This window comes from Fusarium redolens, assembly GCF_020744475.1.
Source record: "Fusarium redolens strain MPI-CAGE-AT-0023 chromosome Unknown BKA55scaffold_11, whole genome shotgun sequence".
NCBI classification, from domain to species: Eukaryota; Fungi; Ascomycota; class Sordariomycetes; order Hypocreales; family Nectriaceae; genus Fusarium; species Fusarium redolens.
Window position 1 is genome coordinate 549305 of NW_025763674.1, and position 14054 is coordinate 563358.

A 14054-nucleotide genomic window follows, 5' to 3' on the forward strand; every position below is an offset into this window, starting at 1 on the left:
TTTGTCTGCTCTGTCTGTTTAAAAGACAGTTCGATCATAATACCCGACGAGCCGAAGACGACGACGGAAAAGGACACAATGGACGCTGCCTCACAGCACCAGATCAAGACTCCTGAGGAGGCTGGTGAGTTTTCCTATATGCCAGACGTTGGAGGCGGTACCGGGATGCTGCATGAGTTGGAGATAACCTGTCACACTGCAAAGCGATTGAGCTTTGTCCGCGCAGATGGAACGTCTGCAGATCAGAGTGAACAGGAACTTCTCAATCTCAATCATTTCAGCTTGCCCCGCAACAAGACCAATTGATTGCTAATGCGCTTCTCACAGTGGCTCGAATTGCCTACCTCTCCAGCGATGTCGTTGTTTCTGTCCAGCCCGCGATTGGCACCGACTCCGAATTCTCCTCTCACCTGAACCGATACGCCAGCCGCAAGGACAGCAGCTTGGTCGCTCAGAGTGCTGATACAGTTCCTGAGGTTAGTCTGCTCAAGGGCAATTTACCCCTCCTAGATGCTCTCCGAAAAATCTCCGATCTTCTTAGGAGGACTCTATGAGCGACTACTACTCATAAACCTATGAAGAGGAATATGGTTTGAATGGTTTATACATCGAGTTCGCTCATTGAGCCATTACCATATTGAACCATGTAATTGAATTTAGCTGACTGTCAAACCAGATCATCCCTGTACGACACAACACCGATCCTCTTCTCTCAGTATACACACCCATCCGAGCTGGAAAGCTCGTCTCAGTCACCACCACGTCCCACATTCTGCTCCCCTCCGTCTCACACCTATACAAATTGGCCAACTACCCTGTTGTCCTTCACGTCTCTCTTCAGCCCCGGACGTTCCCCGACTACTCGGTTATCACCGCCATTCGTAACTCGGGATTCACATTTGTTCAGTCTGAGACCCTTCAGGAGGCTCAAGATTTGGCTCTGACTGCTCACGCCCTTGCTGTCCGAACTGGTAAGGGTGTCGTTCACTTCTTTGCCCCTTCTACATCGGCAAAGGACAAGCCTATTGCCATCGAGGATGCCGCCGTTGTTCGTGACGTTCTCGACATCGAGAGCGTTCGCCGATTCCAAGCCGGCTCTGCTCCCTCTTCACAGACCGGCATCTACGCGGATGATGGCCACATTGCCGTCTCTTCAGACCACGATGCGCCAGCAGTGAATGGTGCCGCCGCGAGTGGAAACCTCACTGTACCCCCTAGCGCCAACGCCTCCAAGGCTCCCTCAGCTGGAACATCGGTCAAGTCCAGCCAAGATAGCGAGGCCAGCACTCCTGTTGCGCCTTCATCAGTCGCCACCACCGTTGAGACTGCCCCCCCTCAGGTTACCTCCGAGGATATTTACAAGTCCGCTGGACGTATCTGGGCTCAGCTCAAGGCATCAGTTGGCCGGGAGTACAGCGCCTTCGAGTACTCTGGCCCTCCTGACGCTGAGAACTGCCTCTTCATCTTTGGTTCCGATGCCGGTGCTTTCGCTCAAGCCATCGACGAGGCCCGCCCTGAGGAGATCTTCGTCAACACCGCCATCCTTACTCCTCGCCTCTACCGACCTTGGATCGGCTCTAGACTTGTTGAGGCCATTCCTCGCTCGGTCAAGCGAATTGCCGTGTTGGAGCAAATTCACCGCAAGACTACCAAGTGGGGCCCTCTCCTCATTGACGTCTTGACTTCCGTGAAGAGCGGTCCTGGTGGCGTTGAGGCTATTGTTGGCCACCAGCTTGGCTATATTGCCCCCGATGTCGTCGTTCAGGCCCTGCGTGGTGTTCTGCAGAACCTCACTGCCGAGAAGCCTATCCAAAACCTCGAGGTCGGCAAGAAGGAGGCTTGGAAGGAGCCTACTGGTTATGACCTCCAGACTCCTCAGCTCGAGACCGCTTATACCAAGATTCTTGATCAGCTCTTTGGCAAGCGAGCTTACGTTGCCAATGCTATCAAGTCTTCTACCACTGGCCTTTCCCCTAATGTTGCTGCTAGCCCCGAGTTCGGCTTCGGTTCCCTCCTGGCTCGCAAGCAACGTCGTGGCCAGTTCGTTTCTCAAGTCAAGGATGCTGCTACCAACGGTAGTTTCACTACCGATGCTCCCAAGAGCTGGCTGGCACGATGGGCTATGAACGCTGATGATGCCACCAAGTCTACTGAGATTGCCGACGATGTCATTGCTAGACTGGAGACCGATGGCTCTTCTCTGGCTGCTGAGCTCCTTTCTGCTAAGGGTCTTTTCCGAAAGGAGTCCCTCTGGCTGACTGGTTCTGATGCCTGGTCTTACGATCTTGGCAACTCTGGTGTTCACCACGTCCTTGCCTCTGGTGAGAATGTTAACATGCTCATCATCGACTCTACTCCTTACTCGGAGAGGGCTGCTGCTGATGCTAACCGCCGCAAGAAGGACATTGGTCTCTACGCCATGAACTTCGGTAACGTATATGTTGCATCCACTGCCGTCTACAGCTCATACACCCAAGTTCTCCAAGCCCTTCTTGAGGCTGACAAGTTCGAGGGCCCTTCCGTCGTTCTTGCTTACCTCCCTTACTTCGGTGAGACCGACTCTCCTCTCACTGTTCTCCAGGAGACCAAGAAGGCTGTTGACACTGGTTACTGGCCTCTGTATCGATGGAACCCCGACAATGAGAAGAAGGGCGAACCCAACTTCTCTCTCGACTCTGAGCTGATCAAGCAAGAGCTCAAGAAGTTCCTTGCCCGCGACAACCAGCTCACTCAGCTGGCTGCCAAGGAGCCTAAGTTTGCCGCCGCCCTTGTCAAGGACTTCGGAAGTGAGGTGCGAGCTCAACAAAAGAGGAAGGCTAAGGATGCGTACAACCAGCTCCTCGAAGGTCTTTTGGGCGCTCCTCTCACCATTCTATATGCTTCTGACAACGGCAATGCTACTACTCTGGCCAAGCGATTGGCTAGCCGAGGTCGTGCTCGCGGCTTGAAGACTACTGTTATGGCTATGGAGGATTACCCTGTCGAGGATCTCCCTACTGAGGAGAACATTGTTTTCATCACTTCTACCGCTGGTCAGGGTGAGTTCCCTCAAAACGGTCTGCCTTTCTGGGACGCTATCAAGGACAACACTGGTCTCGACCTCGCTGCCGTCAACTACTCCATCTTTGGTCTTGGTGACAGCCACTACTGGCCTCGAAAGGAGGACAAGATCTACTACAACAAGCCTGCCAAGGATCTTGACCGTGTTTTGACCAACCTTGGTGGTAAGCATCTGATCGATATCGGTCTCGGTGATGATCAGGACCCCGACAGCTTCCAGACTGGTTACCAGGAGTGGGAGCCCAAGCTCTGGACCGCCCTCGGTGTCGATAAGGTCGATGGCCTTCCCGATGAGCCCCCGCCTATCACCAACGAGGACATCAAGCTGGCCTCCAACTACCTCCGTGGTACCATTGTTGAGGGTCTAAACGACCCCACCACTCTTGCTATCTCGGCCTCCGACCAGCAGCTCACCAAGTTCCACGGAACATACATGCAGGACGATCGTGACATCCGAGATGAACGAAAGGCCCAGGGTCTTGAGCCCGCCTACTCTTTCATGATCCGATGCCGTCTGCCTGGTGGTATCTCCACTCCCAAGCAGTGGGTTCAGATGGACGACATTGCCAATGAGCTTGGTAACGAAACCATGAAGCTCACTACCCGACAGACCTTCCAGTTCCACGGTGTTGTCAAGAGCAAGCTCAAGCCTGCTATGCAAGCTATCAATCGAGCCCTCATGACCACCATTGCTGCCTGTGGTGACGTGAACCGAAACGTCATGTGCAGTTCGCTCCCTACCCAGTCCAAGTACCACCGTCAAGTCTTTGCCTGCTCTCAGCTTATCAGTGACCACCTCTTGCCATCAACTACTGCATACCACGAGATTTGGTTGACTGATGATGACAACAAGAAGACCCAGGTTGCTGGTGATGCTGTTCAGGACTTCGAGCCTCTCTATGGCCCTACTTATCTCCCCCGAAAGTTCAAGATTACTATTGCTATCCCCCCTCACAACGATACTGATGTGTATGCTCACGACATTGGTCTGATTGCTATCAAGGGAGAGGACGGCAACCTTGCCGGTTTCAACGTTCTTGCTGGTGGTGGTATGGGTGCTACCCACAACAACAAGAAGACATATCCCCAGACTGGTCGCATGTTCGGTTTTGTGAAGACCGAGGATGTGCACATTGTCTGCGAAAAGATCATGCTCGTCCAGCGTGACAACGGTGATCGCAAGAACCGAAAGCACGCTCGTCTCAAATACACCATTGATGACATGACTGTGCCTGTCTTCCGCAGCAAGGTTGAGGAGCTCTGGGGCAAGAAGTTTGAGAATGAGCGACCTTTCGAGTTCAAGAGCAACGTTGATACCTTTGGCTGGCAGAAGGATGAGCACGGCCTCAACCACTTCACGTTTTTCATCGAGAACGGTCGTATTGAGGATACCCCTGAGTTCCAGATGAAGACTGGTCTGCGTGAGATTGCCAAGTCTCTTAAGGGCCAGTCTGAGTTCCGTCTTACTGGTAACCAGCATTTGATTCTCAGCAACGTCGCTGATGAGGATCTTGACGATGTCAAGCAGCTCATGAAGAAGTACAAGCTCGACAACATCCAGTTCTCAGCTCTTCGTCTCAGCTCCTCCGCTTGTGTCGCTTTCCCTACTTGTGGTCTTGCCATGGCTGAGTCTGAGCGATACCTGCCTGTGCTCATCTCCAAGCTGGAGTCATGCCTTGAGGAGAACGGTCTTCGCCAGGACTCTATTGTTATGCGTATGACTGGTTGCCCCAACGGTTGTGCTCGTCCTTGGTTGGCTGAGGTTGCTTTCGTCGGTAAGGCGTACGGTGCTTACAATATGTACCTTGGTGGTGGTTACCATGGCCAGCGCCTTAACAAGCTATATCGCCAGAGCATTAAGGAGGATGAGATCCTCGCCATCATGAAGCCTCTCCTTAAGCGATATGCTCTTGAGCGAAACGAGGGTGAGCGCTTTGGTGACTTCTGTGTCCGCTCTGGTATCATTGTTGCTACCACTGATGGCCAGAACTTCCACGATAACGTAAGTACACTTGAATCCATTGCAAGTAACAAGAACTAACAGTCTTCCAGGTTGCCGAGGAAGAAGAGGACGAGGAATAGATCACGACTTAAAAGGACTGGACGAAAATTATGGTTAGCATCAGCCGGAACAGGAAAAGAATGAAGGATCTGTTGGATGAACCTTGATATCATGATTTGTTGCTTTATTTTGCATAGCTTGATGTGGTATTTACTTGGCCGGCGCAACTGATAGGAACGCATTTATTCCATGTAGAAACACTTTCGCAATGATTTGAGACTTTGCGTGAACGATCTAGATTGTTGAATTATACAGACTTTATCTCAACTTTCAAGCCTAAAGTTTAACCCTTGCTTCACGTTGATGAACATTTGATCGAGATTATCTTAACAAGCATCGTATTGAACCCGGGGTATACACATCTATCCTCTGCTATTTACACAATTCCTACCCCAGAAGCGAATTCCTCACATATAGCCATTAAACAAAACATTCCGATCAAAACATTCGTTGCCTCGACAATCATGGTCGGCATCATATAGTTTTCGAGAACTCATCTGCTCCATCGTCATCCTCCAAGCGAAAAGAGCTGGGATTGGTTCATCATTTCCATGCAGATGTAAATGTCAAAACGCCAAACCACGCCGATGCAGATGCCCATTTTCTAAATGCATAACAAAAATCAAGCGCAAATAGTTCAAGATGATGTGCACATCAACTGCGTAGGTTGCTCGACACACTGCTCATCTTGTCGTTGACTCTCTCCTTTAGGCCGCCCATCCATCGAGGTGCCTTGAGACTCAAGCGGACGCGACCCTCAACTATCATGTTGATCACGTTGAGGATGGCAAAAGTGGTGGAACCGATGGCACGGAAGACGGCGAGTGCGGCGACGGACCAGAGGAGGAAGCGCAGATAATAGTTATCGCCAATGCCTCTAGCACTGTAGATCTCCGATACGGCCATACCAAGGATACCGTTGCCGATCATCCATGTGAGGACGAGATAGGTTCGGACACTCTTGTAGTAGTCCTCTTGCAACTGAGATTCGCTAGGTGGAGGCTCAGGAACTTCGAGACGATCACGGAGGTTGCGAAGAGCCTCATCGTATCCACTGTCAATATCGAGCTGCTCGCTGGGCATTTCCAGCTCGACGGTCTCACCCTTACCCACAGCACCACCAAGATCAGTCTTCATGACGTTGTCACCCTTGGTACCCCAGGTAACATCGTGTGTGTTACAGAAGGCGTAGACTTGCAGGGTGCAGATGTAGCTGGGAAGAAGGATAAAGTACTGTGCCGAAGACGTGATCATGTGCCAGGGATCGAGATACAAGATAGACATGATGAAGTACATGCCGATCGTAGACAAGATAGATACAATCATATTCGTAAAGACATTATCACCCATCTTGATCTTGTCGTCTTTAGACGTGAGTTGGTGAATAATGATGTAAAAAGTAGCAAATGTCGTGTAAACCATAATGATGCTGTAGATGATCATACTGATAAGGTAGAGCTTCTTAGAGCCTTGAGGTCGATTACCGAGAGACAGGATAAACTGTGTTGATATGAGAAGTACACAGGCATATCGCAGGATGTGGAAGATAACGGTAGCGATGTTGTGTCCGAACGGATCGACTTTGGGATCTGTCAAACCGCCTGCAACGAAGTAGAAGGTGAGGTAGAAGTTGGCCAAGGAGAAGAAGGTGAACATGAGCTGAATGAACTGATACAAGAACTCCATGTGCAGAAGGATTTTACGAGCAAGGGTGTGGTCGGTAAACCAAATCTGCTTGAAGTGGACAAGGGAGTAAACAGCGGCAAAGAAGGCACCATTGAGCCATCGACGACGCTGCGAGATGAATTCAGGAACAGTATCTACGCTGAGTTAGTATTGCATTCGTTATTTGAAGTATTAGAATATCTTACCAGGCACATCGGTTTCACCGGTACATCCCTTGACGTACTTGAGAACCCATCTCTCACCACGTTTGGCGACCAACTCCCAGCAAAGGATACGATCTTCAGCGAGGTACATGTTGGCAGTGAAGACATCAGCGTGTTGACCATGCAATGTCTCACCCTTGAAGTACTGGCTGAGAGGACCGTGACCAGTCTCGTCATTCTGAAGCGCGTGGTATCGGTACGCACTCAGGGCACCGGGAAGGACAGTAATGTATCCGAAGACGGACTCGAGAGGTTTATCAAGGATGTTGGACATTTTATACTCGAAGTTCTGGGACGCAACGAGAGGATTGAGCAGGTTAGCGCCCAGTCTGCCCTTCATAGCCTTAATCTCTCCACAAGCGCCAGCGACGTTGGAGTCAGTATCGAAGGCCTTCCAGAGATGGTACAGCGAGGTGCCACTAGGGCGAGTACCAACATCCAGCAAGATGCAGACGTTCGGGTTGAGAGCCTTCCCAAAGGCATTGAAGAACCAACGATGAGAGTTGAGCTTGCGCTGGTTCTTTTCCTTGAGACAGAAGATCATCTGGCAAGGAACAATGCCCTTCTCGGCACCCTTGAACTTGAGGTCGGAATCGAGAGAGACCTGAGTTGTGTATTCGTAGACGTGTGCTTGCACAGCGCGGTTGTTGACATAGTTCTTTGCGATACCGTGCTGGTAGACACCCATGGCAGCGAGTGCATCTAAAGTACGAGGGTGAATCTTCTCTCGACCATCGGAGACAATGCAGACGACGATCTTTTGCCACCCAGTCTCACCCCAGGTACGGGAGCGCGATCGAGAGCAGAAGTGTGAGATGTTCTTCATGACGGCATGCATCGTTCGAGTGAATCCTATTTCATCTTCGTTGTACATGGTGACACAAATGAACAATTCCGTCTCTCGAACAGTCTTGCCAAATGTTTGTCGCAACGTGTAACCTCTTTCGACAAAGTCATCAGGGTCGCATGTGACGGCGGTGTAGCGCATGTGAGTAAATTCAACCTCGCCTCGTCGAGGCAAGAAACTGTACAGAATTGTTGGGATCTTACACTCAAGCACTAGTTCGCCGTTGATGAGCTGAACCTCTTTTCTTGCCATTTGAGGTGCGCGAACACCTCTTCTCTCTTGTGCGCCAGTCGGGGCAGGGCCATAATGCTCAACCTTGTCGTAGTCTTCCATGTCTCCCTCGTTCAGGGTGTCCTGCGACTCAGAAGACATGTATGAGCTGCGGTCAACTGGATGAGGTCGTGCATCGCTCAGGTCGGATTCAGGCGCAAAGACATCGTCATCGTAAGTATCATGCAAAGGAATGGAGATAGTCGCATCGTCAGCAATTGGCGGGACAGGCTGCCTTGAGTTTGAAAAGAGAGGCGCAGGAGGAAGTGGACGTCGTGGACTGCCGCCATATCTTGATGATGGAGTTCCTGGTCTGGGACTGCCATTCAAGTCGGAGGGCTCATACATGCCATCCGAAGGAGGAGGCCTCGATAGATCGGATCTTGTGAATCCGGACATCCGTGATGATGGTGTCCAGGGTCGCTGAGGAGAGCCATTATCATGCATGCCATAGGACACGTAGGAGCCCTCCGGGGGCGCCATTGATGGGGCATCGTCGAAGATGGAACCAGATCTCGATGATCGAACACTCGGCTGATAGTTGAGGTTTCGAGGACTTCGGATACTAGGAAGTTTGTCATGTGAGTTTATATCCCTTAAGCGGCTCAATGGGCGCGGTGGTATGGGAGGCGTCGTGTCTAATCCAAGGTGAAGTTGTTCCTTGTGAACTCTTCGTCTATCGCTGATCCCATCGGGAATCTCTGGTAGATCTCGAGGAAGATCTGCGAATGCGACATGGACACTAGTTCTGTTCTTGTTCTGCAGCTTTGCAGTCTGGCCGCCGATAATTGGCCTCTTAGGCAACAAGGTCTGGGATTCGGCCACTGATGAAGCATATGAAGGGGGATTTGGTGAAGGATGTTCTTGATTCTCATTCGAGATATTCTCTTGGGCGTCATCTTGTTGGACAGGGCTGGACCCGAAGGTCCGTTCCTCCCTTTCTGAAGACATGGTGATATTCACAGGTGAAATTGGCAATGGAGGAGGAAACGCTACTGGCGGTTTGAGAGGGGAGGGTGTTGTCTTTGAAGGTGAGGTAGAAGGGGAAGCAGAAGGAGATGGGGCAGGGCGTGCAGGAGGTGTCTGTGTCTGATTCTGGCTGGGTGATAAGGGTAGTACATACGTGTGAGAGTCGTAGTGTTCTTCGGATGTCAACAGTCTCACAGCAGCGGGACTGTAACCGGTGGGTGTGTGATGAAGGTCCTCGTCATCATATGGAGGGAGGCTGTAGTCGGGTGGGCGTGACATATTCGGGTCCATGACTGGCGAGAAGAGGCTGGAATGCAATGCAGTGGACTCGGGTACTTGCGACAATACGAGCTGAGCTATTCGAGTAACGGTTCAAGGTCTAAAAAGCGAAGGATACTTTGTATCCCGACGGCTGCTGCCGCTGAGAAGATCCGAATCGCGTACTAGAGATGGTGAAAGCAGAGTTGGTGTTGATGTTGGTTTGCGCCTCTTGTTGGTAGTTGAAACTCTGATATAAACGAGGCGTTGATTGTGTACAAGCTTGTGGTCGGTGTAGGTTCAGATCGTCGTCGAATGGCGGCGGGACAAGACAAAGACGGCAGAGACAAACAACGCGCAAATGGTATCGCAATACAAGACAATGAATGATTCTTCGGAATGCCTCCTTTTTCCTTAGGATGTTGTAGTACAATAGAACAAGTAAAGTCAAGTACGGAGCGAGCGGAGCTTTGGATCGGGTTTGGTTGCGGGTATGAGAGAGGTGAGGATCCAATGGTGGGGGAGGAGCTTAGCAAGGTAATCCAAACAAATTACGTCGCACTGTTGGCATGGCAACGCATCCCAATTCGGACAGCTCTGTCTTACACCAAGTCTCACAATTTCTGACGGCCCAGTTTATTTCAGCGACTAGAAGACTATCAGTGGAGGTTAATTAATTGCTTACATTTCTTCAACGCTCAATTCATTTCTATTGTCTCTCGCTTCTATCCTCAATTGACAATTATCATGACATTCAGAGCTCTTACTCAACTGTTTACCATGTCTCCCGAAACGCCCGAGGATGAACTACAGGTGTGACGATCACCTAGCAACAGTAACACAGCCTTCCCTAAACCATGGATCATGGCGCTTAGCATCTGAAAGTGGATACTCTATTCAACGGTCTCGATCCTACTCTGTACCTGATCGGTAAACAACAAGCAATCACAGACGTAAGCTCGGAGTATTGGAAATTCTAATTCATAGGTAGACTCAAAGGACACAAAACAAAAGAGGAAAGCGCCGGCCAAGCTAATATCAGGACTATCGAAGTAGTTTCATCCCCTGATCTGAAGGGTCGAATCTTGTCAAGACTCGATGTACACGCCAAGCTTGCAAACAAGCCTTTGTTTTTGGATAACTCTCAATAACCTTTTAACGCCACAAACACCTGGACAATGTTTTGGCTTGGCCCTATGATTCGTACTAACAAGGTCGGGGTACACACACTCTTCTAGGAACACGAACGTCTTGAAGTGAGACTGTGCGTTGATTGACAAGCCATACCCTGGACACGTCAGCCACGAGGCCAGATCACGATCAAAACAAGCATCCAGTTTAATATAGATAGGCGGGCGGGTCACAGCATAAACGAGCTTTAAACTCAATGATGCGATTTCAGAATGGCTGTAGCCACGAGAACTGCGAACCCTGGTCATGGATGCATGCGTATTTGATAAGACCAAGAAATTCAGGAAAGATCGCGTTCTGAAAGGTTTTGATGTGAGTTACAAGAGGCTAAGCCCAAGTGCCCATGGATTCCTTGGGAGCTATGAATAGGTAGGTAGTCTTTAAATGAGTAAGGTTTTTTCATGAGTAAGTAAGGCTGTTATCACAACCTCGTTCAAGCCTATCGGTGAACGTTAAATGAGCAAACGTGGAAAGTCTACATCATTATAACTACTTCCCCGCGTTTTGTCCTATAATTGATATCTGAAATGCCGACAAGCATATTGAGGTAGAGTTAACCTTCATGAGCCAACGAAACCAGCAGAAACGGTATTATTGAAGCTAATGAGCACAACTGACGCTTCTGATAGCTGAGATCCTATGAGAAAAATGGCAAGACCAAGAGACGAGTTTCTTATCTTCTAATACCTCAGATTTTGACACTTCAATGGCTTTGAGAAGAAGGCAGAGTCGTCATCGATTCGACCACCACTCTGCATAAAATGCTCACCACTCAAAGTATCTGGGAAGAAGCCCCGAGATGCCACGTGAATTATTCTGTTAAGAAAAGGTCTGATCCTCGAAAGGGGCTTGAAAATGTTTCCTCAGCACGTTTCGAGGTCCTGCTTCCAATGCGTTTTCAAAATCTGCCGTCTCATACCCCTAAATCATTAATACGCAGCCGACATGGAAACGAACAAAGAAGCTCAAGGTGAGCTTCGCTCCGATTCGGCACTACAGGATGCCAGTCCTCCTGAATCCAAGACAAGAACAGCAACTGCAGTACTCCAAAATCCACTGGCCAACATGACACATGACGAATTGATCGCCGATGCGGAGAAATTTGCTCAAGATAAGGGGCTGGACAGCTTCAGCCCATGTTTTTCCAAGGGCGCACTCATAGCCAAAGTTATCAACACGCCCAAAGGATACGAGGCGATAGAGGAGTTGACCGAAGAGGATAAGGAGATCTTAAGGAACGAAGATGAGCATCGTTGGAAGTCTCAGCCAAAGATGCTTTACCTCCTCTGCGCATTGTGTGCGGGTTGCGCTGTTGTACAGGGCATGGATCAAACAGTCATCAATGGTGCACAGGTAAGTACTCCCTGAGTTTGGAAACAAAAAAAGCTAATAAGTCTAGCACTTCTACTTCGAAGAGTACAAAATTCAAGAACGAGCATTGCAAGGCTTGACCAACGGCGCTCCCTATGCTTCTGCAGCGCTCATCGGATGTTGGCTCAATGCTCCATTGAATAAGTACTTCGGCCGTCGAGGAACCATCGCTTTTTCCTGTCTCTTAGCTTTCATCACAGGAATCTGGCAAGCTGCTGCTAACAATTGGATATGTCTCCTCATCGCACGCTTCACTCTCGGTCTCGCAGTTGGTGCCAAGTCAAGTACCACCCCTATATACGCAGCCGAATGTGCACCCAAAGCGATCCGAGGCGCCTTGACCATGATGTGGCAGATGTGGACGGCTTTCGGCATCATGCTCGGGTTTGCTTCTTCGTTAGCTTTTCAGAACCTGAAATGGCCGAATCAGTTTGCACCTTGGAGATGGATGATCGGTTCGACAGCTCTTCCACCGTTGATTGTTGGCCTTCTCGTCTTCTTTCTCCCCGAGAGCCCTCGTTGGTACATGGATAGGGGGGATTTTCAGAAGGCATACCTTTCGCTTAGGAAGCTTCGCCGGGATGACCTTCAAGCTGCTCGGGATTTGTATCTTGCTTGGAAATTCTTGGAGGCCGAGCAAAACTCTAAAGAAGGCCGAAATCCTCTGAAGGAGTTCTTCACAGTTCGGAGGAATTGGAGAGCTGCTCAGTCTTCGTGGTTCTGTATGCTGATGCAGCAGTTCTGTGGTGGTATGCTTTCCCATGACATTTTCTTTGGTATATGGTGGAACTAACAGAAACGCAGTGAACGTAATCGCATATTACAGCACCAAGATCTTCACAGACGCAGGATATACCCGATCTCAAGCCCTCCTGGCCTCGTTTGGTGGCGGTGCCATCAACTGGATCTTTGCCCTGCCTGCAATTTGGACCATTGATACCTTTGGCCGCCGAAACCTCCTGCTCATTACATTTCCCATGATGAGTGCTTGTCTGTATTGGACTGGCTCATGCTTCGGTATTCAAGACAACGGCCTTCGTCTTCCTCTCATTGCCACCAGTATCTACATCTTCATGGCGGTTTACTCACCTGGTCTCGGTCCTGTTCCCTTTACATATAGCGCCGAGGCATTCCCCTTGCATATCCGAGCTCTTGGTATGGCTTCAGCAACATCGATCACATGGTCTTTCAACTTTTTACTCAGCTTTACATGGCCTATGATGGAAAGGTCATTTACACCCTCAGGTGCCTTTTATTGGTATGCAACATGGAACGGCGTCGGGTTCATTTTTACGTATTTCCTGCTCCCAGAGACGAAAGCACTGTCGTTGGAGGAACTGGATATCGTGTTTAGCGTTCGGAATCGTGATCATGTTCGATACTACTCCAAGCGACTGGGATGGTATACAAAGCGTGTCATGGGTCGTAGCCTGGATCCTATGCCACCGCTGTATGAGTTGGAGAATTCTACGGTGCCATCGATGTCTGAAGTGGCAGTCAAACAGACGATTAACTCATCTGTCTAATGGATAGTCGTGAGTTGTTGATGTAATGGCTTGGGCTATTCTTCTCAGATTACGGGCTGGGAGTTTCGATTGATCCTTGAAGTGCAGGACTTGGCCATGACTCAATTGGTGTCTCTTTGTAAGTATTAGGCACTTTATGATGCGAGTTTATGGGAAAAGCTTAACCTCTAGGGTTCATGATCCTAACTACATCTTCATGACGATACTACATAAATTCTTGGGACAGTACTTGATCGCTTGCTTATGTGATGCATTGTATGAACGCCCGTAGTCGTGGTGCTGTCTTTCAGAGCATCTTAGTTAAAGGGTCGATATCTCGCTCAGACTCGCTACTAGGTAGGTACATCAAATCCATGCCTCAAGTGATTATGATGCAATTGTCTCGATTCCAGCTCCGAATCTTACCATTGTTCCGAAGGGAGATGATAAACAAAAGTTCCAGAGCATACTCGTCTCAAAGTGTAAGGTGACAATAAAATGAGCACATTGCCATCAACAAAGGATCGTCAGGTAAGACATTATAAGTCTCAGGCACCAACTATGAAGGAGGAAAAATATTTGATTCAGAAAGTAATTCAGCTTTATGGTAAATAGATTCAGAATAATTCCTG

General features: G+C 49.5%; 3 protein-coding genes across 3 annotated transcripts; 2 read left to right on the forward strand and 1 right to left on the reverse strand.

Moving 5' to 3' along the window:
- Window positions 1-78: 78 nt before the first annotated feature.
- Window positions 79-5142, forward strand: BKA55DRAFT_692016 (uncharacterized protein; the record flags this gene model as incomplete). The annotated part of the gene is made up of 4 exons (XM_046199709.1): window positions 79-247; window positions 328-476; window positions 677-5062; window positions 5113-5142. 4 exons carry the CDS (start codon window positions 79-81, stop codon window positions 5140-5142), a joined length of 4734 nt encoding a protein of 1577 aa, XP_046047426.1.
- A 302-nt stretch (window positions 5143-5444) lies between these two features.
- BKA55DRAFT_647055 (chitin synthase class II) lies at window positions 5445-9222 on the reverse strand. Its single transcript, XM_046197222.1, has 2 exons — window positions 6994-9222; window positions 5445-6942 (listed from the first exon to the last, which is right to left on the reverse strand). The coding sequence occupies exons 1-2, from the start codon at window positions 9077-9079 to the stop codon at window positions 5777-5779; spliced, it is 3252 nt and encodes a 1083-aa protein (XP_046047427.1). The 5' UTR covers window positions 9080-9222; the 3' UTR covers window positions 5445-5776.
- Window positions 9223-11491: 2269 nt separating this feature from the next.
- BKA55DRAFT_516263 (uncharacterized protein) lies at window positions 11492-13443 on the forward strand (the record flags this gene model as incomplete). The annotated part of the gene is made up of 3 exons (XM_046188072.1): window positions 11492-11899; window positions 11946-12666; window positions 12722-13443. The coding sequence occupies 3 exons, from the start codon at window positions 11492-11494 to the stop codon at window positions 13441-13443; spliced, it is 1851 nt and encodes a 616-aa protein (XP_046047428.1).
- Between the last annotated feature and the right edge of the window lie 611 nt (window positions 13444-14054).

What these genes read in the sequence shown, in the direction of transcription:
- BKA55DRAFT_647055 (XM_046197222.1), bottom strand. Translation starts at nt 9,079, where the DNA reads ATGTCTTCAGAAAGGGAGGAACGGACCTTCGGGTCCAGCCCTGTCCAA. An exon ending in CGGTGAAACCGATGTGCCTG is followed by an intron (nt 6,943 to 6,993) that starts GTAAGATATTCT and finishes AACTCAGCGTAG; the next exon opens with ATACTGTTCCTGAATTCATC.